Raw genomic sequence first — 26,539 nt, forward strand, 5'->3', positions numbered from 1 at the left:
ACGGAATCTTGCTCTGTCGTTAGGCTGGAGTGCAGTGGCGTGATCTTGGCTCATTGCAACCTCTGCCTCCTGGGTTTAAATGATTCTCCAGCTTCGGCCTACTGAGTAGCAGGGACTACAGGCATGTGCCACCAAGCCCAGCCCATTTTTGTATTTTTAGTAGAGACGGGGTTTCACCATGTTGGCCAGGATGATCTTGATCTCTTGGCTTCAAGAAGCACTCTCTCTAACAGTGGATTTAAACCCCTGAATTTCTACATGTAATTTTTTAATAGGCTTAAGGCTCCTCTGACTTCTGTCTGTGGGTGGATGGAATCAGAGCAGGAAGACCTTGAGAGTGATTTCCTCATCATACTACTGCAGACCAGTTAAGGGATATGGGAATAAAATGGAAGGGGGAAGTGTGAAGCCATGCTACTGTGAGAAAAATGTAAGAAATTCTCAGGAGTACTTCTGAAGTTTGGGGGAAATTCACCTATAGAGTGAAAGTGTAAGTAGTAATGAATGAATGAATCCACAGTTTCTCAAAGTTGTTTCCATGACCCTGACTCTTTCCAGGGCTCTTTGTGGTATGTTCCATGCTGACTTTAATCCAAAAGGGATGCTAGGACAGCTTCAGGGACAGCTGTCAAAACATATAGCCACTGTTCTTTATATTTTTAAATTAAATTTCCTATTCTTGCATCAGCTTCATTACTACATATACATGCACATACACATACATATCATTCTAAAATGATGTCCATTGCATTAGTTATGGCTTTTTGTTTGTAAGAAACAGAAACCTACCAGAGTCAGCCTAAGTAAGGATCAAAATGTGATATACAGACACGAGCTGTTTCATAGAACCCAAGGGCAAGAAAACAGCTACCAAGAAATGAGAGTTGGAGAGCCTGCAGGCCAGGCAGTCTTTCGTCCTTAATCTCTGGTTTCTTCTTGTTTCTGTCAGGCTACATCTCTGCTCCTGAGGCATCAGCTTTCTTGGCTGCGTAATCTATGTGACAGAAAGTCTCTGTTCCAAACTCTCAAATTCAGATTTGCAGACTTACAGGTCAAATATCAAATTCCCAGGAGACAGCATCTGATTGGCTCATCTTGTGGCAGGTGTCCTCCCTGGGCCAATCAGCTGAAGTGAGTTGAAATGTGCTGGCTAGACCCCTGGGGTCACTGATGGGCATCTCAAAGCCATATCCATTCCTTTTCTCTAAACATAATTAACTTTTTCATCCTCAACCACATATAATCCAATGAGGAGGAAAACCCAAACATTTTCTAGAACCTTATTTGTTAAAGAGGGGTACAGATATTCCTGGCAAGACAATCCCCCAGGGTATAGGAAGAAAGTATAGTTAACCCCCTTCATAGATTTACTTTTATTTAGACACTTAAAATTTTTACATTTTTCCATAAATATATTAAGATGGTAGTATATTTGTATGTGTATAAATAAAAATAATTTCAAACAATTCACATGGATTGCCTTCTTAAATACTCACAATGATCCTGTAAGGATAGGTTCTGTGATTATTCCCCACGTACAGATAAGAAACAGAGATACAGAGGTTAGGCAACCTGCCTCAAGTTCCATAGCTTGCAATGTCAAAGTTAGAATTGGAACTCAATCAGTCTAGCTCTAGGTGCCCAGTTTGTACCTTCTCTGCCTCTTTCATATGTGTATATGTGTGAGTGTGATTGTGGCAGGGTGGTGCTTAAAAAGATTTTAATGGCTATAAAGTATCTATTAAAGGAGCCTGAAGAACACTGTTTTAAAAGGTGGAAAATGTGTAAATAAAAAATATTGAAGCCTATAATGTTTGTGAGCACAGGAAAATTTTCCACCAGAAAGAATATATGTGTAGGTAGTATCAAAATAAATATATAGATATGAATCTCTAAATTTGATGATTTACTTGGGAAGAAAGAATATGCTTTCTGCAGTGGTCATGGTGGCTCATGTCTGTAATCCCAGCATTTTGGGAGGCCAAAGTGGGCAGATCACTTGAGGTCAGGAGTTCCAAGACCAGCCTGCCAACCCCATTTCGACTAAAAATACAAAAATTAGCTGTGTATGGTGGTGTGTGCTTGTAGTCCCAGCTGGGAGATTGAGGCATAAGAATCACTTGAACCTGGGGGGTGGAGATTGCAGTGAACAAAGATTGTGCCACTGCACTCCAGCATGGGCAACAGAGCGACATTCTGTCAAAAGAAGGAAGGAAGGAAGGAAGGAGGGAGGAAGGGAAAGAAAGAGACCTAGGTGCCCAAATCTATCATGGCACGGCTTTGGACAAATCACCTAACTGCTCTGAGCCTTGGCTTGTCGATGTAGAATGAGAGTGATACTCTCTTCCTTGGAGTTCTATTAGGAGCAATAAGCCCCGTGTCTGGCCAATAATAATGTCACCTATTATTGTCATTTTAGGGTTAACTAGTCACTAGTAAACTCATCATTTTCATCCCTGTGGGGCCATATGTCCCTGAGGAGAGAACTGCTATCTATCTTCCTATTTCCTGCAAACCGAACTCAGTGCTTTTCTCTTGGGAAGTGGTTCAAGCAGTATTCAACTTGGATATATTTCTGTTGGCTTGGATATATTTCCATCAACTTCATGAACAATATGCTTTTTCTCTTATTTAATATCAATCTTATTCAAGTGAAGAAACATTTATTATAGTAAAACATTATTATAAGACACATCATGTCTTCCACAAATAAGTAGTTATTTGATGGATACTTCAGTAAATCAATAAATGAATACAATAGATGGATGGATGGAATGATGCCTGGATGAACAGATTTAGAAAGAAAGAAAAAAGGAAGGTTGGAAGACAGACTCAACTAATATTTTAAATTCACAGTTTCCACATTCAGGCACTTTGGAGAAATTCATGATTTTCATCTCCATTTTCAACTACAAAATGGTCTATCCAGTACAACAAATATTTCCTTTAGGGATAAAAATATTTTACAGTTATCCATATAAAAGTAGCTAAGGTTTATGTGTCAACCAAATCAAGACCACACTTGTCTCACTGCTTCTGTGAATCTGTTACTATTCTGGACTCCTGAAAATGTCAATAGTCACATCACTATTGACATATTCAAAAATAGTTTACAATCTTGAGATTCATCAGATGGGATTATCTGATTGCCATGACATGTTAACCTATCCCTAGGACAGAAGCAATAAATAAGCAGTAATATTCTATTGCACAGATGCCAATTTCTCAATAACGTATCAATCATCTGCTTCTTAGTCTTGATCTTGCAGTTTGTGGTGACTTAACTGCTGCTGTAATGCAACTTTTGCACTTGCTCCTTTAGGGAAGGTAGAAACCACTGGGTTACTAGAGAAGCAGTCTACACAGTGACCTCTAATGCAAATGTGACGGGAGCCAGAAAGCATATTTTCAATTCTTTTCTTTCCCCCTTAAGAGACAAAGTATTGCTATGTTTCCCAGCTTGGTCTCAAATTCCTGGACTCAAGGGATCCTCCCACCTCGGCTTCCCAAAATGTTGAGATTACCGACGTGAGCCACCATGTCCACTGCAGAAAGCATATTCTTTCTTCCCAAGTAAAACATTAAATTTAGAGATTCATATATATATTTTTATTTTGACACTACCTACACACATGTTCGTGACTTCAAGATTTTGAAAAATGCTAATATTTTAAAGTTTATTTAAAATTTTTTTAATCTTTTTTTTTTTTTGGAGTCTCACTCTGTCACTCAGGCTAAAGCGTAGTGGCACGATCTCAGCTCACTGACACCTCCGCCTCCTGGGTTCAAGCGATTCTCCTGCCTCAGCCTCCCAACTAGCTAGGACTGCAGGTGCCTGGGCCACCATGCCCGGGAAATTTTTTTTTTAAATTTTATTTTAGTAGAGGGGGTTTCTCCATGTTGCCCAGGCTCATCTTGAACTCCTGAGTTCAGACAATCCACACTCCTCAGTCTTCCAGGGTGTTAGGATTACAGGCATGAGTTACCACACCTAGCCTGTTTTAAAGTTTAACTACATTACATGCAGAACAGTAGCAAAGTTCAAGGAAAACTGTGTGCCTAAAAGGAAGCTGTATTATACTTAAAGTTTAAATTGTTTGGGGCAGTTGTTGTTTTGAGACATAATCACATCCAGAAACACTAGTCCATGTATCTCATTGCCTTGAAGAAGTCTCTAGCAACTGGACAAGTCATGTGTCTCACTGCTTTGATGAAGTCTCTAGCAATTGGACATCTTAGAGATGAAAATGTCTATTTAGCGCCTTTTCGTTATGTTCTCCCAGCTAAGCTACCTAAGTAGACTTCTGGTTTTCACTCTATTCATCTTGGGTAAAGAAAAAAAAAATAAAGATGTTGATATAGAAGTTGTAAATCCCACACCATCTGGTATGTTGCTAACAGTTCTCACCTTTGTCACATCAGGGTTTACAAGGCAATTTTTAGCATAATGTCACTTCAGCCTCTATTACCTGCTGTTTGGCATCTCACATTCTCTTTTTCCTATCCCAAGGGCTATGTCATTATAATAAGTGAATGGCAGTGTACAAGACTTCCATTTGAAGAATCTGTGCATAGCAGTGATATGGAAAGCTAAATCAGAGACCAAAGTCATTTGGTGATTAAACACTGGGACAGACTCAAGTCTGTTTTCTACTCAGAGTAAATTTTTATCAGCTACTGTTGAATAAAACTCATCTCTTTATTAACATGCATATATGTAATAACTTGATTAATCTATGAATTCCTGAGTAGTTAGTATTTATCATAAGGTGCCCATGAACTAATCTTATGACCTTACTGATAACAGGGTAATTTTTCTCATGTATTTGAATGTCTAATAATTGTGTGGTGATATCATCAACCACATGGTAATTACATGAGCTCCCAGATTTTCATGCAACTGGTAACTGGATTAATAATTATGCTACAGGTGATGCATGTTCAGCCTTTATTTCTGGCTTTTGATTTCCTGGTTTTCTAACAAATTTTGGAAGGTTAATTCCTCTTGCTTCATAGAGGTGCTGGATTGCTCTGCAGAGAAACTGATGACAAGGAAGTGGCAGAAAATCACACAGAATGATGGGGAGGAAAGAATCCTCTCGGGTGACAGCAGTCTGTTGCTGCGAGGTTACAGGGATTCCTAGGAAAGCTCCTCACTGTCTCCCACCATAAAAGAATTTTTCATTCTCATAGTATCAGACAGATGGCAAATGCTCTTATGCAAAGCTGCCCCAAGTTGCTGACACTTTCCTGTAAATTATCTACACAGATGAATTAAGGAAATATGAAAAATATAGGCAGTTTCCACACTTTGGGATCTTTATTTAGGCCTTTTCCATATCTATCTTCCTAATCTAGTTAAGGAGAACATCTGAGTTTCATCCCAAATAAACAAAAGAAAGTTACAAACTTACTGCTCTAAAAGAAGAGATTTTAACACAATTTTGATATGAGTCAAAAACAGAAAAAGAACTACAACCTAGCAAATACAAAAAAGGTAAAAACAGTAACTGCTGCCCATTAATAAACAGTTTTCCAATAGTTCTTAGAGAATATGTGGATGGCTACAGAAAAAAAATAAAACCAAACAAAAAACCTTTGATGTTAGTCTCAAATCTGCAACCTTTCTAGTACAGGACCGACCCCTTGGAGTCCTAAGTGTCCCTTGCAAGGAAAAGGCAAAAAGAAGTTGGGTAAAACAAAGTTGTTTGGGGACACATCACATCTGTCAACGATTAAAGGATGCATGACATGCTGTAACCAATGTTTCTTTGTGTCTTGATATTTTCATCTCATTGTGATTAAGATAGTAAAAGCGCAATTTTATTGAGATATTTGAAACATCCTCAGCTTTCACAGAAACTAAAGCAGCAAGCTGATGGAGAATCCCGTCCACATCTATTGCAGGGCACCCAGTGTCACACAATTTAATGTGAAAACCAGAAAAGTCTGTTTGTGGCAAGGTTTTCTACGGATTGTTAGATCTTAACCAAGCCCATGTTAGAGGCTGTATTTCACATTACACTTGGGAAGTGAGAAGTCATGGGTAGAAAGTATGATCTCCTTTATACCTGGGATTCTGGGACCTTTGCTAAAAGAGCAGCAGTATCCCCTCAGCCCAAGGACTTAGAAAAGAAGAGCAAAAGTTTTATGAAACAATAAAAACATACAAATCAGTTGGAGACACAGAAGGCCACAATTAGGAGAAGAAATCGGGTTGAAGAGCATCTTGAGTAAAACATTGTAAGCTTGAATGGAGAAAAAGTTGACATCCTCAGTGGGGAAGTAAAATTTTGGTTCTGAAGTGCCAAATGGATTCTAGTGTCTAGGCTGAGAAACAAGCTAGGGAAGAAGGAAATCTGACAGGGGAGAAGGAGGTAACATTAGTCCCTAGTCATAGAGACCTCACTTAACGGAAGAGACTGGTTAGGGCTTTGGAACCTAGAGAGACCAAAGAATAAGCAGCATCAATTTCAAGGGAAAGCTAAAATCCAGCCTCCAGACCCTACCCCAGATTCACTCAACCAGAATCTGTATTTTATCAAGTCCCCAGGTGACAGATATGCAATTAAAGTCTTAGAAGCATGGGCCAGAGCATGCCTGAGCGGGCACTTAATTAACTCTGGGGACATTTCTGCTAATGCGATTTGAAGCAGTGCTGATGTGTTAAACAACAGGATTGAAAATTAAAACCATAAACTCTGCTGCCTCCAATTTTGAAATGTCAGAAGCTTTTGGCTTAGGACAGTGCCACTTTTGCTGAGGACTCTGTGCCTTCTCATTTGGAGAATGGCAACAGGGTGCTGGTTTAGAGCATGCCATACTAGAAAGAGCCCTGGTCAAGAGGCAGAGAATCCAGGTTCTAGTTTTACTTCTTCATAGCTCTGTGATTTTAGGTTGGCTTTCTCCTCTTCTGCACACTTTGCAAACCCAAAGTGTAACCCTAAATAAAAGCTGGAGGGACTTCGTTTCTGGCCTTATCCCTCATGTGTCATTTCCAAGCAGGAAGTCTGGACTCAAGGCACTAGGCATTGGCGGGCTAAGAGCCCACACTCTTCACATCTCCAGGACTCAGCTTCCAGATTCCACCTTACATTGTCAATCACCTTGTTCCTCACCATACTTTTACCCAAAAACAGTCTCACTAGCAGGTAATTTCCACAAAGGACTAGAACACTGCTTGGCATCTAAGCAACATTCAATAAACAGAGGATAATACTATTATGATTATTTATTTTATTTTGTCGAGACAGGGTCTCGTTCTGTCACTCAGGCTGCAGTGCAGTGGTATGATCCTGGCTCACTCCAACCTCCATACATACGGGGTTTTATCATGTTTCCCAGGCTGGTCTTGAACTCCTGAGCTCAAGCCATCTGCTGCCTCAGCCTCCCAAAGTGCTAGGATTACAGGCATGAGCCACTGTGCCCAGCATGATGATGATGATAATGGTTACTATTATTATTATTACTGATTTTCTTTGCTTACTCTGTTAGGATGATACAAAAGGGAATACAACAGATAAATAAAATATGATTGTGCCTTCAGTAATCAATCGGAAGAATAACAAATTTAAACATTTCTAACCACAGAGAAGGAACCAAGAAGAAATGAAAAAACATGAAGTGAATAAAGGTAATGCAAAGTAGAGGAGACAGAGAAGGGCAAGCACATGTCCTGCAGGGACTGTGGGACTTTGTGGGAAGAAAACGGAATGGACCACAGTGCAGGCCATGAGCTCTCTGATCAGTCCTTCATCACTTGTACTCATATACCCTGGAGTGACAGCTTCAGCTGCTCTCTGACCTGGCTTACACCCTCTACTGACTTAAAGGCCATAAGTCAAAAAGGTGATGAGGCAGGGCTGATACCAGCTGCTGTGGACACAGTTTACTCTGATCTGTCAATGCCCATGCCTGTCTGGCTGGCACCCAGGGCATTTTCGTTGTCAAATGCTTATATCTCCACAAAATTTCCAATGAACTCTCAAAAAGCATGTATAACTGGCCAAACTTAAAAACATATTCATGTATTTCTTATATGAATGTGTTCATTTCTTCAACCAATATTTACTGCTTGTTACAAACCAGCCTTGTACTAGGCTCTTGGGTGCAAACACCAATGTAGGACTGTCCTCAAGGAGGTCATAAGCCAATGTGTCAGACAGTGGATGTGAATTGTGACTATCTAAGCATTACAGACACTTAGATAAATGAGAATCACATTTTTTTAGCATCTAAATCTGCACAATCTGGAACTGAGGGAAGTATGTTTTTGGTCACTGTTATTTGCTCTCCTTATACATGCTCTGGGTTCTTATGGGTTGCTGTCTGATAGCTGGGAAAATTTCTCCCACTTCACCCACAATCCTATTTGATTTCCATTGTCATCCCAACCCAGTGTTTTAAAAATGAAAGGACTACTTGAAGTCACCAAAGGCAGAGAAAAATCAGGATGTCATTATTTAAGATAGGTGTAATGGGCTAACAGTTCTCCAAATTTATGACATTTAAATAGATTCACCTTTTGGGACATGTTTCATCCAACAGCTTACTAACACATGTTCACTGTGTGCATACTTAGCCAGCCAAAAAGTTCCTCCCTTCCAATCAGTGAATGTATCTAATCATAATGACACTTAAAGAAAATCACTCAGTTGGAATCTTAAATTGGGTCAATACCTACAAAACTGATCACATCACCTACAAAACTGGTCACAACCAAGACTAACCAGCTATTATTTTATGTTAATTTCAGAAAATATAAATTTATTTTGATATTTCCTTCCTAGGTGTAGTTTTAGCAATTATTTATTTCTATCTAATACAACGCTCTTTTTTCTCATAATAATTACACTTGTGTTGAAAACTGCTTCTTTCTCATTCTAGTGTTTGTCAGTAGGTGGAACTGTTTAAAGTCCTCAGCTGCAGGGCTCCCATAAATAAGGCTGATCCTAGAAGAATCAGGAGCCATAGAGAAACAGGGTGTCTGCTTCATTAGGATATTTAGCATTAAGGATCACAGAGCTTAGAGTTGCCAGAAGCCACCTTTGCCCCCACAAGGAATCTACATGAGAATGGAGGCATTATGGAGAGAAGAGGAGTCAAGAAACACAGAGAAAAATGGATTGTTTATGGAATTAATACAATCTCTAAATCCAACAGATTGGGTTTTCCGGGAGCAGATGCCTAAATAGAGTTTAGAATAAAAGCTTTTAAAATCAATGATCAAAACCCATGAAAGGAAGGAACTAGAATTCAACCGGGAAGAGAAAGAAACCAAACTATGATGTGGTTCAACAAAGGCATGGTCATCCTGACAGGAAACTCTGGATTAAATCAGAATTGCCCAGTGTTGGTCAGAAATGGTTGACCCTTCATAACCCAGTCTTGCTCAGTCACTAGACGTGGGCTTCCTCAGGAGGGGTATGACTGTGGGCAGCTGGGGCAGATGATGAAGGAGTCAGAGCTGGAGGCTATCCACTGACCCCACACCCCATGGCGAGGCAGCACATCCTTCTGGGTGGCATATCTCTTTGTAAACTCTGCAGTGCTACTAGAAGCCATTTGATCATCCCAGTTACTTGAGCCAGCAAATTCCCAATTTTCATCAAGCCAGATTGACGAAACTGGCTGTTACTTTGTTTGCAATCAAGAGGCTCTATGCTTCCCTTCAAAGTTAAAGTTCCTCTGAAATGTCAAGATTCCAGCAATTATGTACACCCTTGAAATAAATTGGAGAATACAATTTAAACCCACAGCAGACAACGTGATGACAATCCTATCTGTTAATCAAGCCCCAAGTCTGCAGTCTCCAGATGGTTCAAGAATTTCAAGTGGCCAGACCCTCAAGATGGGAGATATCTGTTTTATTGGGTTGAGGGCTTGTGATCAAAATTGACAACTCACTGGATAGAAAGGAGTGTAGTTTGTATGTCACAGAACAAATAAAGTCCAGCATGTTTTCCTCTGAATAAGTTTTACCATAATGAGAAGTAAACTTCTCAGTTTCGCTTCTGGTCAGAAAGATCCACTCTAACTTGTTTATCTCCCAGTAATTTTCATCCTTTCAATAACAAAATGTGTTTGTTTCTCTGAGAACAGTGATTTATTCATTAATAATGCCCTCTTTGTTCCTGCAAGTGACCAAGTTTGCAATAGTGAGCATGACAGGAAAATCAAACCAGCACCCCAGGCTCACACTGGGGACCTAATTAAATTATGTTCATATGTGCTGAAGTTCATTTTCACTCTAGGTCACTATCTTGGTAAGCTTCTGAATTTCTAGTAATATTTTAATTTATATCAATATAGCATAAAATTTGCAATTTCAATGCCCCAATGAAAATGATGTGAATATACACACATATCATTTCTATGTGTGCATATATATATATAATATATGTACATAAAATACAAATATAAAGAGGCTTAATGGCACATACTAATAAGCTTGTGCCTGTGTGCGTGTGTGAGAGAGAGAGAGAGAAAGACAGACAGACAGACAAACAGCAAAGACTCCAACTTGACATGGCATAAAAGTAAAAAGCAAGTAATAATGGTGTGAGGATAAAGCATTGTTTAGCACCGTTAGGTAACTGAAGCGAATGTGATCTCTCTCGTCTTTAAAACCCTCCTTGTCGGAATGAGTCAATGAGTCAATTGTTTAGAAAATTCTCTGAATGGACTATTTTTTGTAGAGTTCCTCATATTCCAAAGCTGACAGAATTGAATGCCCAGGTTATCAAGTTTCTCAGGGTAATTTACAGACGCAATAACAGTACACGCGCTGCAGGCCTTGCCCTGAACCTTAATAAATATGAAAAGCAGAAACAGAGCGTGACTTACCTCCAGAGTGTGGTGGGGGACCGCAGAGCAGCACAACTCCTTGGCCTTCACGCACGGAAACTGTACTCCTCATTTTGGTTTTAAAATTGTCAAGATCTGATTTGAAAACAAAACAAAATGAATTTCAGAAAGGCCAATTAAATGACAATTTTACACTAAGACCTTCCTTTCTCTTAGAAAACAATTTTATTTCTTGCTTTTTTTCTTTAAAATTTATTTTTATTTATTTAGAATTTCACATTTTATTTTAGATTCAGGAGGTATATGTAGAGGTTAAATTGTGTGATGCTGAGGTTTGGGGTATGGTTGATCTCATCACCCAGGTAGTGAGCACAGAACCCAATAGGTAGTTTTCTAACCCTTGCCACTCTCCCTTCGCCCCCACTCTAGTTGTCCCCAGGGTCCATTGTTGACATCTTTATGGTCATAAGTACCTAATATTTATCTTCCACTTATAAGTGACAACATACAGTATTTGTTTTTCTCTTCCTGCACGGGAAACAATTTTAAAAATCTTTTTCCAAGAACCTAGAGAGAAGAACATTTGCTTTCAGGTGGAAAAGCTGGATTCCGATTTCTTTATTAAAGTTTCTAGAAATTCAGCAATACAATATAAATATATACCCACTAATCCCATGTTGCTGAAATAGTGTGAAAAACAGCGTGAACTATCCAAAAGAAAGAGCGTATATGAGAAGGAACTAACCATACAATTTAATTCAAAAAAGGAAATGAAATATCCTAAATCAAAAATATACATAAATATGACTTTCACATTCGCCAGTGATTTGCCATATCATGAATACTTTTAACTTCAACTTGTAATAATGACCAACTATTCACGAATTTCCCTTCTAAAATATTCTATCATAAATAGCCAAAATAGCTTTTATTCTACCTATAATTATTGTTATTTACAAAAGCATTTCAAAATATTCAGTTTCTGGGTACAAGTCCTATTTTTCCAAGATTCTGAAGGGCTCTGCAGAAGATATATTATCACCGGAAATTACCAAGAACATAGAATTCAAAGGATAACAGTAAATTAAATCTGCATATTCTCTTATTTATAGCTGCAAAAAATAAATTATTTTTATAATTGCCCAAAGAATTTTTCAAGTGTTTTAAAAAGTTAAAAAAATAGCAATCAGGTCAGGCGCGGTGGCTCAAGCCTGTAATCCCAGCACTTTGGGAGGCCGAGGCGGGTGGATCACGAGGTCAAGAGATCAAGACCATCCTGGTCAACATGGTGAAACCCCGTCTCTACTAAAAATACAAAAAATTAGCTGGGCATGGTGGCGCGTGCCTGTAGTCCCAGCTGCTTGGGAGGCTGAGGCAGGAGAATTGCCTGAACCCGGGAGGCGGAGGTTGCGGTGAGCCGAGATTGCGCCATTGCACTCCAACCTGGGTAACAAGAGTGAAACTCTGTCTCAAAAAAAAAAAAAAAAAAATAGCAATCAAGGGCAAATACTATTTTGATTACCAGTGGTTATTTTTAAAAAACATTTAATTTCTTCCTATTACAATCCAGTACAGCAAATACGGATTCACTCTTTCCAACTCAAATTACAAGACAGAGAAAATCCGACTGACTTCATTTTAAAAAGTGCTTTAGTCTATAGGAAAAGAGGAAGAAAGATCTGTTTCTCTAAACTCTGACTTATTTAAAAAAATGCTTGTGAATTACACAGTTAATATACTCTATGGTGTCACTTTCTGTATCAGAACAATTGTACTGTCAATTCCTGAAAGAATATATTCACTTCATAGCTCCTAAGGGCTGATATAAATTGCCTAACTGGTGACTATACAGAGTGAAGCAGTATATGTATTTTAGAATACAACTTGGAGATTTTCAACTTTTCTTTGAAAAATATAAAAAGCAAAATCATTATCTTGAAATTGATCAAACCTGAACCTGTAGATATTTATGAATATTCTAAGTACCATAAAGCAGTATATCAGAGAGAAATAAAAGGGCCTGTGTGTTTTATGTTATTGTTACTAAAAAATGCTATTATATTACTAGGTTATAAATATGGAATAAAGCGATTCAGCAAAACTCTCTTATATGTGCCCAGAAAAGAGGAAAAACAGTTGATGGACTTATTTTAATGACAGGCTAACCAACAGAAATGATAAAATAACTTAGCATTGTATCACCTTAAATATGAAACTAAAATGCAACATTCTCAAAACATTAAGGCTCTTGGAATGTAACTGAGTTGGAACTGCAAAACTGGACCATCCAAATGTTTCCCAATGGCTAAATGGGGCAGCACATCATATCAGAATGTACTTTATCCGTGGAGTTTCCAAATATTATTTTTTAACGATCAAGTGTGTATCATCATTGCTGCCTTCCTGTCCAATTCCTTAGCTTCTGCCACATAATTTCACACTATAGTTTTCTATCACTCATTTTAGCTAGAATGTGTAAAAAAGTATAGAATAGTTCTACAGAAACCAGTAACGTCTCCTCCAAAGGTAAAATCTCTTTTGCCTAGGCACAAATATAGCCTGGCACTGATCTGCCCATTGGTCTGGATACATGCATTGATACTCTTTCTGCAGTGCACGAGTGCAAAGTATATTGTTCTGGATATCTAATACGGCCAGTTCATGGACATAGAATGCGGAAGCAAAGAAAAATAACTTAATTGTAATGGCACATTTTAAGTGGCACTTTGCTGAAAAGGTGGTAAGGACACAGAGGACTAAATAGTTAATCTACAGGTTTGACCAAGGTTTTAACAAGCAGAACCTGGCCAAGTAGACGGAGAGCAGTAGTAGCAGTCAGGGGGCCAGGGCGGGTGCTTTTTTGAGGCAGATGGAGCAACATAGGTGCATAAGAACATAAATGTTACAGTCAAGGTATACCGAAACTTTTGTCCTTTTGTTGCAACACTGGGAGCCATGAGAAAAGAGTAGTGTCAGTTTCTAAAAAGCTTCAGACCATTAAGATATGCAGTGGAAGATTATATGTGTTGCCCAAATGTAAGTCAAGCTACGTATGGTCAAATTTCGGACTTTAAATGATAAAGGACACCTACAAGTAACTACAGCTAACATAGTTAATGGTGGAAGGACAAGTCCTCTCCCCCCAGCATCAGAAATACAAGGGAGTTAAGCAGGTCACAGTATACAATTTCTACATACTAACAATAAACATGCAAAAATCAAATTTAAAACTCAAATCTACTTATAATTGTTCCAAAGAAAATACTCAAGGTATACACATAACAAAACATGCAAAAGATCTGTATCCTGAAAATTAGAAGATGCTAATGAAAAGGTGAACATTAAAGCAAAGACCTAAATAAATGGAAATACATACAATCTGCATGGATCGTTAGATTCAACATAATTGCCGCGGTCCCCAAATGAATACGCTGTCATATGTTGCAGAACGACATTTTGGTCAATGCTGAACCACATATAAGGCCAGATCATATATACAACAGTGACATCATAGCCATCACGAGCAGTAGTGAAATACATTACTCCTGTGTTTGTGGTGCTAGTGTACATACTATGACGTTTGATGAAATCACCTAATGATGCATTTCTCGCAACATATCCCTGTCATTAAGTGACATGAGTGTATAAATTTAATATAATTCTGATCAAAATATCAGCATGGTTTTCGGTTTGTTCTTCTTTTTTTGTAGATAAAGACAAACTTATTCTAAAATTTATATGTAAAGGCACAGTCCTTAGAATGCCTAAAACAATCTAGACTAAAAACAAAGCAGGAAGACTCACTCTACCTAATATTGAGGCTTATAAAATACCTACAGTCATCAAGACTGTATGATAATCACAGAGGGAGAGACACATAGATTCATATTGCAAAACAGGGAACCCAGAACTAATCTCACAAAAATGGGCTCAGCTGCTTTTTGAAAAATGCAATTCAATGGAAAAAGAGGAAAAAAATCAACCTAGGCTTTACTCAGTTTAAAAATCAACTCAAAATAGACCACAAACCTAATTGTAAAACATAAAACTATAAAACTTTTATTTAAAAAAATACTGGAAACCATCTTTGGGATCTAAGGCTAGGCAAAGAGTTTTTAGACTTGACACCAATTGAATGATCTTTCTAAGGAAAGACTGATAAACTAGACTGCATCGACATTTAAAACTTCTGCTCTGTGAAAGCTCAAGTGAAGAAGATGAAAAGAAGAGCTACAGACTGGGAGGACATACTTGAAAAACACTTATCCACTAAAGGAAGTATATCTAGAATAAGTAAGACCACCCAAAACTCAATAGTAAAAAACACACAATTCCATTAGAAAATGGGAAGAAGACACACGAACAAACAGTTCACTGAAGAGGAAAAAAAGATGGAAAATAAGGACATGAAAAGATGTTCAACATCATTAGACATCAGGGAAATGCAAATTAAAACTACAATGAGATATCACTCTGTACCTACCAAAATAGCTAAAAACAAAAAACAAAACGGTGACAGCAGCAAATCTTGGGGAGTATGTAAGGAGACTGGATTATTCAGACATTGTCTTCTTAAATGTAAAATGTCAAAGCCACTATGGAAAATTTTTGTAGCTTCTTGTAAAACTAACCACACACTACTACCATATGACCAGCAATTGCACTCCTGGACATTCATCCTAGAGAAATGAAAACACTTGTTCACACAAAAACCTGTACATAAAAGTTAACAGAGCTTTATGTATAACAGCCCTAAACTGGAAACAACCCAAGTTTCTTTAATATGTGAATGGCTAAATGCACATTTCATACCATGGAATGCTGCCCTGCAACTCAAAGCAATGAACACTTGATACACCCCCCTTTGATGATCTTCAAGAAATTATGCTGACAGAAACATGCTAATTCTGAAAGGTTACTTACTATATGATTCCATTTATGAAAAATTTTTAAAAATTCTTCCATAATACTACCTTAAATGTCTTTAATGTTTAATGTTGAAATGCTTAGTGATTGGTAGTTACCAAATTAAATCATTACCTGAACAGTGTAAATGACAAGACTGCCTTTGAAAGAATCAGATCACTGCCAATAAAAGAAAGTTGTGCACTGCCATGCAAAAGCTAAGAAAAAACTCAATGAACATAGCCAGAAAAGCAATCAAAATCAAGACTGCAATTCAGTTATGGTTTTCACCCCTATGTCTACAGAATCAGGTGCTATAAGTCAGGGTATCCAATCTTTTGGCTTCCCTAAGCCACACTGGAAGAAGAAGAATTGTCTTGCACCACACATAAAGTACACTAATGATAGCCAATGAGCTGAAATAATCATAAAAAATATCACAATGTTTTATGAAAGTTTATGAATTTTTGTTGGGCTGCATTCCAAGCCACCATGGGCAGCAGGTTGGACAAGCTTGCTATAAAGAAATTCCCATGCAATGATTCAGTTTCACAATTAAGTGGTAAAATTTCAATTAGTTGATAAATATCACTAAAGTATGCCCTCTACAAAAAGAAAAAAACCCAGTTCAGTGAATGACCACACCTTTCTTCCTGAATTATGGCACGTGCAGAAGCAGAGACCATCTCCTAAATCTGAATATTAGATATAAACAACTGACTCTTAGTTATCTTCAGCATCAGCATGTTCAAAACTCAATCATTATTTCTTTGTCTATTTCCCAACACCCAAATTCAAAGTGTCTCTTCCTTTTTTGTTCCCTTTGTTGCTAGTCCAATTCTCAAAACATTTAATTACACAGTAAGCTCTTAAGCAAAACCCTTCCATGGCAAATTGTGTGTTAGGAAAATAAAATTTTCCTTTACGTAAAAATAATAGCTTATTCAACAAAAGTTCAATAGTGTTTTATTTTGGTTTCGTCCAAATCAGAGCCTAAAAAAAGACTTGGGTGACATAGTTTATGTGGTGGATGATCTTAGAGGCAATGGGGAATACATGGAGGAAAATTCAACATCTGGTCCTATTATTGAAGCTGCTAATGTAGGCAATGAGAACTTGATTTCAAATGAACCTCTGACAAGCCTACAAAACGCCATCCAGAATCATCCATTTGAAAGATGGGAGTCGGGGGTATATATAGGTTCCCAACCCCAATAGTGGAGGAATTTCCCTGGAGGCAACAATTCCCTCATCTCCATCAGAGCTTCCACCATGAACCTGCAAAGAACTGTCAACCACCTATACAAATGCTTGGGAGGTGGGCATCAGAGTTGTGATATAGGCCATAAAAATGTCTACCATAAACAAATTTTTTCCTTAAGGCTGAGCCTTTTGAGAGATTTTTAAACAGGTGTGCACTGTGAGTCTCTAAGCAGAGACTGAAGTATTTTGTATATTTCTAAGCCTGTTAGGAAATATAGCATAGCATTTAGTAAGATCTTAACATCCTCAGGATCTGTTGTTTTGTTCTGAAACACAACCTGGAATATGCAGGCACTGGGTGGACCCTAAGTATAGTGTACAAGACCTTTCCACATAGGTATTTCATAGTTTGGTTTCACCTCCCTCCCATACATTCCCCCAGCACTGTCAACTCCCAGCCACATACACTAAAGCAGCAACAAACTTTTGGTTTTCCCCAAGCAAAAAAATGCTACCCCATGCCATGCACATACGGTTTCCACTCCTTCACTGACACAGAAGACCTTTATTTATCTTCCAAACCATCTTTGGCCACATTCCTTTTTTGAAATCTTTGAAATTATCTGCTATTTCATCTCTGTATTTTCTATACTTTTAAATTTTCCCACCTTGTTCTATTCTGGGGGCTCTGCCAGGATTAAAGCCTTGTCATTTTCATCTTTCTATCTCTAGACTGTTACATATTTCTTGGCATTGTGTAGGTTGTCAAAGAATGTCTGAAATAAGCATCCACTATCTCATTTTCCTTAGGATCTCCATCATGGGTCTTCCCACCAAAGTTAAATTATTGGTGTCTGTGTTGCAGCTTTCCTAACTTTCTACTAGTGAAATTTAGAAAGGGAATACAGGCATTGGAACATTAGGATCTTCTGACCATAATCCAGGTCTGCAGGTCTACAGGTGTGTCACTTGACTGCCCTGTGCCTCCACGCATTCTATTTGAAAAGCGGGCACAATATCCACCCTTTAAACCTCACAGGGCTTTTCCAGAGAGGAACCTTAGCATCCCAGATCTGTAAGCCTTTTGAAAAATGAAAACAATTATATAAGAACAAGGTTTCATTTTTCCTTTTGAGTGTCTGGTTTCATAACCATTCCTGTTTCTATCTCCCTTTTGTCTTCCATACAGTTTTTCAAACATGCACAGTTCACCATATCTTAAAAATAAAACACACCTTCCAATGATCTCACGTCCAGTTTTTCTGAATAATCTCTACCTCCCACCCCAAGAGGTCCATGGACCTCTGTTTCCTTTCACTTTTTAACTTAGGTTGAAGACGAGTCTTTGTCCTGTGGAGTCAGACAAATCTAGGTGTAATCCCTGTATGACTCTTTCTAGTTATTTGACCAGGGCATAATGGTCAAATAAATCAACAAATAATTCATTTGTTGATTTACAGATTCCCTATCAGTAACTTGAGGATAATGACAGCCATTATCTCTGCTATTGTTGCAAGGAAGAAATAAGACAATTCGTGCAAATTACTTAAAACAGTGCTTAATTTATAAATGTTAAATGATACCTACTATCATTTTTCTTTACATTCTTTCAGGAAATTCACCAAGTCTCAAGATTCTACCACTATGTAAATATCAATGATAATGTCCATCAAATTTTGATTCCATATATGCATTTTCTGCATGCCTTCCAAATATTTTTTGGATGTCCAGTTGCCGTCTTGTATTTGACACTGCATTTTCCTATGCGCTTGGTGTTTCCTCTAATATATTTCCTTTTCCAACTTCCATCTTATTATTCTCTAAAAGACTCCCACATCCAATCTGGCTCTTCCCCGCCCCCCCGCCCCCAACATTTGCTCAATACATTAAATTTGTTAAGGTTAATTGCTCTGTAAAACCCAGCCTCTCTCTTCCCATTTCTCTGATTTTGCACTACCACCATATTAATTTTACAGGGACTATTTAAATTAAATTTTAAAAATTAATTAATTTTCGAGACAGGGTCTTGCTCTGTTGTCTAGGCTGGAGTGCAGTGGCACCATCTCAGCTCACTGCAACTTCTCCCTTCCAGGCTCAAGAGATTTTTGTGCCTCAGCCCCCTGAGAAGCTGGGACCACAGGTGTGTGCCAACATGCCCATATAGTTTTCTGTATTATTTTGCAGGGATGAAGTTGTACCATGTTGCCCAGGCCAGTAATGAACTCCTGGGCTCAAGTGATCAACCTCTCTCAGCCTCTCGAAATACTAGGATTACAGGCATAAGCCACCATGCTCAGCCTGGAACTATTGTATAATGCAGATTCAGCTGTCATGTATGAAGCATATGGCCTTGTATGCTTGTCTGGCTTTTACACCTTAGCATTCCAAGTGTCAAGAGAGTATCCTTCTTCAACACTGAGTAAATGGAGATATGAAGGAGTTAATGGATGGATGATTTTGCTAGACAACGTGATAGAAATTTTCTTGAATTTAACTCATTTATTTTTCACAAAAGTTCTATTATAAAAGCATTAACCTTGCATTTTCTTGAAAACTGTGGCTGAAAGCTATTTTGGAATATGACTAACATGATGCAATAACTGATAAAGCTGAGATCATGTCCAGTCCCACTGATTTCAAGTCCAGTTCTTTGTATCATGCAGTAAGTCCATCCAACCCTCAGGCTGGTCTCCTCACCTGTAGTTTCTCTCCTCCCATCCAATCCGTCTATTCTCTACATAAAGAGTTCAGTTTTCTTTATAAAACACACCCTCAGTTTCCAACACCTGCTAAAACACCTATATACATTTCCCACTGCCAAGACGATAAAGTCCACATTCTCTGTCCTAACACTCATTCAGTTATTCAACAGATGTAAATGCATATGCATGTATACACAAGGTTTACGCCTAGGTTCCAGGTATTTGGACAAGAAAGCATAGTCTGTCACTTGGAGTATTTCTGATTCTCCTTGCTTATGCTCTATCCTTCTCCTTCCAACTTACGTTTACTAATAATCCTCAAGGTTTAATTAAAAATACTCCTCCCATGTAAAAGACACCTTCTCTGAACATTTTGGATGTTTATGGAAACTGCACTTTAGGTTGGTCTGCTCAGTAAGACTAAGGCTGAGGGCATGCTCCTCCTCCAGCTCCCCTTTCTGACTTCCACAGACCTCAGAGCACACCTAGCCAGTACAGATGGCCTGAACTTAAGCAGTGCAATCCATTCCTTCTACGGTACTGTCAGCTGTCCAGGGCAAACAGAATGCTTGCACCTGGTAGCTACTCTCTAGCAAGCCCTTCTGCTTTCATCATTTCAGTTAGATGTGTTTGCTAACAAAACTAATTATGCTAGTAACAATTTCACTGAAATAGTTACGAGAAAAATGCCAAAAAGTCGATGAAATATGAATATGAAAAAATGAAACTTGTTTATATAAAAACAAATATAAAGGCTTTTGAAAAGCTCAATAAAGGAAATTCACCCTTCCTCTCCCCAAAACTGTTGCCAAATTAGATAAAATAGTTTGGGCAAGATAACCATAAAAGCTTTAAAATACAAAACAAAAATATTCATTCCATTTATTCTATTTCTGCACCCAGATTGTTTCAGAAATATTTTTAAGTGATAACTCAAATGCAAAGAAAAATAGCAATTGGAAATCACAGAAAATTCATAATGGGTGTGGTTTATATAATAATACAGTGAACTCCTACTGTCCAACCCTTTCTCAAAGAAGAATTCTTGGCACATTACAAAACAAAAAACATGCAAAGTTGCATATTCAAAGCAACAATAACTTGTTTATGGTATTTATATACCTCTTAAAAATGATTACCTGTTTTAAAATAATTTTTCACATAAATCCAAGTACTGGTTTTGACTATATCAAATAAGAACGCCCTTTCTGTACTTAGGAAAAAAAAAAACAGCTTGTTTGCTAACTCAAACAAATAAAATTAAAAACCATGTTTCTGCTATTGACAGTTTGGCTGTTCTAAGGTGTCTCTTCTAGGAAAAACACACAACAAAAACAACAAAATATCACCCCATTTGATTATGGACGTTAGTTTTACCTACAATACTGAAGTTTAAAACATGAACAGTTAATAAAACTGAAAAGTAAAATAAATCCTTGCTTTCTCAAAAGTTTCTTATACTTCAAGTGTGTGTGTGTGTGTGTGTGTGTGTGTGTGTATTTCAAGTATATATATATATATATCCCTAGAACTTTTCCATCAAAACTACACTTTTTTTAATCTCATTTTTATGGCAAGAGCAGGAATCACATCTTTATTTTGAAATGAAGATCTCCAGGTGGTTTGAGATAATTCAGAAAATCTCTGTGAAAAGTATTTGTTAAAAGTCAATTGATTTCAATGAGGCAACAGAAAAAGCCAGTGTTCTTACATAAAGTATTATCAAATAAAGAAAGCTGTATTTTCAAGACTATTACACAATATCATATTTCAAAAACCAACCACTGTACTGGGTATGCCATAGAGGAGTTGTAACCATAAGATGTACTTGGTCTTCTCACTTAGTAACATCTCCTTTCCAATTTGGAAATAAAGAGATCATATAAAATGACATTATGCTGAATATGGGAACAAATTATACCACTTCAATGCAGTTATCTTAATTATGTACTCAAACATTTTTAAGAGCTTTTTAATAGTCTAGCTTAAAATGTCTTAGTGGTTTCTTCAGCAAAGAATTTGCAGTTAGACTTCAGTGGTAATGCCTAACATAAAAACTAGCTCTGTGATTTTGCACAAATTTCATAGACTCTTTGATGCCTAGGCTCTTCGTCTGAAAAAATGCAGATAAGATAACCTGTGTCAGAGGCCAGCTAAGAGGATTATATAAGAAAATAAATGCCACGTTTTTGGAATACAATAGGTGCTCACTAAGTGTTAGCATGTTGCTTCCCATCTCCAGGCAAAGATAAGCCCTATGTCTTTTCTCAGCCACCTCTATTCAGACTTATTTGTCATCCAAGCCCAGCTTAATTATTGCTCTCTCCTTTGAGGCCTTCAACAATAACTCCAGTTTACCTGTATTTATCCTCTTGCTTTCATAGTCATGTCTGTTTCTCCAAGAATACCATAATTTCTATTCCTTCCCCATAGTTAGTAGAGTAGTTGTTTAATAATAGTTGTTGAATTCAACAATACAGTATTAAAACTCCTGATATTTAGTATCTGTGTTTGGCTGAATATGTTAGTCATTGAGGCTGTTCAGAAATTTAATATAGTTGCTTTTAAGACACATGTGATTTTTGCAATGAATATAAGACGCTACATTACAAGTTGACTTCTATCCATCACATCAATATTGAAAAACAAAAATAAATTAGCATATGCAATAATTCTCCTAACTCAGCCCAAGAATATTGAACATAGATTCTTCACCCTTACTTACAAATAGTTCATTTTGTAACACTTCACCATGCAACAACACAGTTCCAGAGTAATAGCATAGTTCACAGGTGGGGAGAACTTCTGTGATCTGGCATTCAGAGAGTACACTTGTTATACAGGAAGAACCTAATTAGGTTTCTTTTTTTCTTTAGTGGTATGATAACTCACACTGAAATTTTTCATCAAAATAAGAGAGGGACATCAAATATTATTTTATGAAGTATCTGAAAAAAAGTCTTAATTCATGTGAAATGGAGATTACTTTTTAAAGGATCAGTGATGACTTAAATATGTACAATCAGGCTGGGAGTAGTGGCTCACGCCTGTAGTCCCAGCACTTTGGAAGGCCAAAGCGGGTGGATAATTTGAGGCCAGGAGTTCGAGACCAGCCTGGTCAACAGGGCGAAACTCCATCTCTATTAAAATTACAAAAATTAGCCAGGTGTGGTAGTATGTGCATGTAATCCCAGCTACTCAGGAGGCTGAGGCACAAGAGTTGCTTGAACCTGGGAGGCAGAGGTTGCAGTGAGCTGAGATCGAGACACTGCACTCCAAAAAAAAAGTGAGGGGATCATCTAAAGTTGCCTATATTTCATCTTGTAGGATACTCAAAAAAATCTTTGAAATAGGCAATATTGATATTTTTATTCCAAATTTTTATATGAGCAAACCAAGGCCAAGAAATATTAGATTTTGCCTAAAATCACACTGCTGGTTAACTGTCAGAGCCAGGCTGATGGCACATCCTCTTTCTAAGAGGGAGAAAACAGAGAACCATTACAACCAAATTAAATCTTAAGGTCCTGACTCCTTTTCAGTCCTTAAAAACTTCGCCTAAAAATGGTGAAAAAAGATAATATGTCCAATTTCAAAGTCATATTTAGGTATGTTCATTCTTTTAATCATTCACCCATTTATGTAACCACTCTTATTAAGTGCCTATGAAGCTTAGTGAAAAAAGCCTGTGTTGTGACATTACAAATCTGGCCAACTGGTTCCTTAACCATGCAGTTCCTTGGTTTCTCTTTCTCAGCACCTAGGAATAACACCTACCCAGGAACCCCGTGAGGTTTGATATAAAGACCCAAGGCAATGATAAATGAGACAAAGCTTTTAAAATGTATATGACAACACCGTATTTGGGTATAATTAGCTTCCATTAGTTATCACTTTCTATAACCCTACGTACCTGTATTTTTTTTTCAAAGTATTGTATAATATTCTGTGGTGCGTTTGTTGTTTAGTACCCACCTCCCCTACTAACTAGAATGTAAGCTTCACAAAACCGTGGACATTTTTCCACATCATTCTTATATCCTGAGCACAGAAAACACCGCTTTGCACATATTATATATAAAGTACATAAACAGATGTATTAAGTGATTTCACTAAGAGATCTCACTCTCTTATACCCCTATATTAACCTTACATGAGACAGTAATATAAATCCATTGGTCGAGATTAATAATATCTTAGATCACTACTAGTTGATTTCTGTTCTTCTAATAGAGATCTCTTGACTCACCAATTTAAAGCTTAAAAAAAGTGTCCCATAACATATAATGGTGGGATGTAGGAAAATGCATGTACAGTCAGCCTTTTTTATCCAAAGGTTCTCCATTGGTGGAGTGAACTGACGGTGGATCAGAAATATTTGAAAAAAAATGTGTCTGTACCGAACATGTATACTTTTTTTCCTGTCATTCTTTTTTTTTTAACTTTCAATTCTGGGATACATGTGCAGAATGTGCAGGCTTGTTACATAAGTAGACATGTGCCTTGTGGTTTGCTGGACCTACCAACCCATCGTCTAGGTTTTAAGCCCCAAATGCATTAGGTCATTGTTCTTTAAACAATACAGCATAAATGTAATGCATTTACAAAGCATTGCATGATTACATGAACATCCCTGGATTCTGGTATCCATGAGAGTCACAGAATCAGTCCCCCACAGACACCTAAGGATGACTATATTTACCCTGACTTTAACATTGGGTGAGACTTACTGTGTCATGTATCTGAATTTCAAAATTTTACAAACAAGCAAATGAATGTAGTTTATAAGTTATGGGGAATAATTAAAATTATATTTTTAATGTGACTTCTTGCTAGTTTTCATGAAGCAAGCCTTTAAAAACATCTAACCCAGAAAAAAACCCACCAACCTAATACAAAGATTTCTGAGAAAAGAAAGTCATATATTTCATCATTTTAACACCATATCCCAAAATAAACTAAAGCATAATAGATGAATATAAATATTATGATAGCCTCCTTGTTCCCATGGAAACATCACTATCAGTATACCTCTGAATATGCATTTGCCTTTTCTCTGGCTAAGCAAACAAGCACAAATTCATACTACTTGTTTTCTTTATAGGTTGTATCTGAGATCCAGAATAAGCATAGAGCACGAGTACAAGTGCAACTTTGTACTTCAGAAATGTGTTCAGCAGGATGCTGGTTGACACATGGATACATTAGTTTGGTAGAACTCCACCCTTTGGTACTTATGAAGCCCTTGAAAAAGGTTTCTTAAATTTTTTAAATGCAAAAATGTATACAAATTAGAAAACAATTAGGGCAAATATGCTGATGCAGAGAATAAAATGAAATGAAAATGGGACAAATGTAAACATATTTCTGTTGGAATAAATGTACCAACTTATTAAATGGGTTATATTATCCTTTGGCTCTGTTTGTTTATTGAAAATGCCAGAAACTGCAAAACCGGCGGAGAAATGCACTCCATCAATCCTATGTATAAAATTGCTCTCTATAAAATAAATGATCTTTTGCATTTAGCCAACATGACAAATTAGTTTACCATTCTCATAGAAACTATTTCTATAAAAGTATATACTCCATAAGCTTGACTTTCTACACATAAAGATCTCTATGTTTCTGTTCCACTCAATTTTATTTTTTAGCATAACTATTACACAATGAGGTAGGAGGCTTTTACAGTAAAATAGGTTGAAAACAAGGTTCTCCATTTAACCCAAGTTTGCCTTCTGAAATCTCCCCTTGATATGCAGAAATCTAATCGTTAGATGACAAGGTAACCTTGTAAATGAACAGGTAAGTGCATGCAAGTACACACACACGCACAATTTTTAGATCCCATGTGCTAAGAGTTATTTATACTCATAGGAGCCCACCACCATAAATCAGTCTCTTCTCCTCTGGCTAAATACCTCCAGTATCTTTTTCTTTTTCTAATCTAAGGGTCATCACTAAACATGCCAGCTCTGTTTGCATTTGTACATCACTGTGTCTGCTGCTGATTATACCCTTCCTTCCTCATTTTTATCCAATGATAGCCCACTTTACTCATACTTTAAAAAATTCTGTTTCATGATGGACTTCTCCCTCTGCCTTCCAACCCAATAAAAATAATTATTTTCTTTTAAGGTCTAGAACATTTTTTTGTTTCTTCCTTAGAAGAAACAAAAACATAGATTTTTCATGCATAAAATTAATTACCTAATTTTTCTGTTACATGTATTTCTAAAATCCTTGTCTTCCTCTTTACCTTACTTCCACAATCTTAATTCAGATGTATATTCCATCTATAGGGACTGGCTAACATACAAGCCTATGTGTGAGCTCCTCAATAGCTCCATGGGTGCTGCAAAGGTACAGCAACTATAATAATGGCTCACATTTAACTGGATCTCAGTAAGTGCTAAATACTTCTTTAAGTTCTTTGCATGAGTTACTTCATAGCATGACTCTCACAGCAATTCTGGTAGGAGGTACTTTTATTTTTCTCTGCTTTGGAGATTAAACTGAGGTATAATCCCATCAGGTGACTTATCCAAGGTCACACAGTGACAGATCTGGGACTTAACCCCATACAGTATGGCTCCACAGCACATTCTCTTAACCAATATGCTTATAGATTCAATATCTGCCTTCAATGAGGATCTTACAAAACAAGATCCGTGCATTCAGTTCCCCTGGATTCGATTCTTATCTGCATTCAGGTTTAACCAGAAAGGCAAGTGGCAAGGCCTTAGAGTGGAGAAGGAAAGAAGGTCAACCTTAAGAAGGATAGTAGCAGCTCTCAGGAGAAGGTCCTGGGTTTGGAGGAGTAAAGAAAAGCACAGACCAAACAATTCATCTGCCAGAGCCACAGCCATAATTCTGGAGCTCGACAGTAGGAAGCCCTGGGCAATCCCTAGTCTGTCTGGCTT

General features: G+C 37.5%; 1 protein-coding gene across 1 annotated transcript in view; it reads right to left on the reverse strand.

The window, feature by feature from the left end:
* Window positions 1–26,539, reverse strand: part of CNTN3 (contactin 3) — a 336,227-nt gene that overhangs the window by 155,589 nt on the left and 154,099 nt on the right. Inside the window, exon 5 of the mRNA XM_017543319.2 lies at window positions 10,846–10,941. Within this exon, the coding sequence (XP_017398808.1) occupies window positions 10,846–10,941 (96 nt within the window). The remainder of the gene's footprint in view (window positions 1–10,845; window positions 10,942–26,539) is intronic.

Source organism: Cebus imitator, unplaced genomic scaffold (assembly GCF_001604975.1).
Source record: "Cebus imitator isolate Cc_AM_T3 unplaced genomic scaffold, Cebus_imitator-1.0 Scaffold152, whole genome shotgun sequence".
In the NCBI taxonomy this organism is placed as follows: domain Eukaryota; kingdom Metazoa; phylum Chordata; class Mammalia; order Primates; family Cebidae; genus Cebus; species Cebus imitator.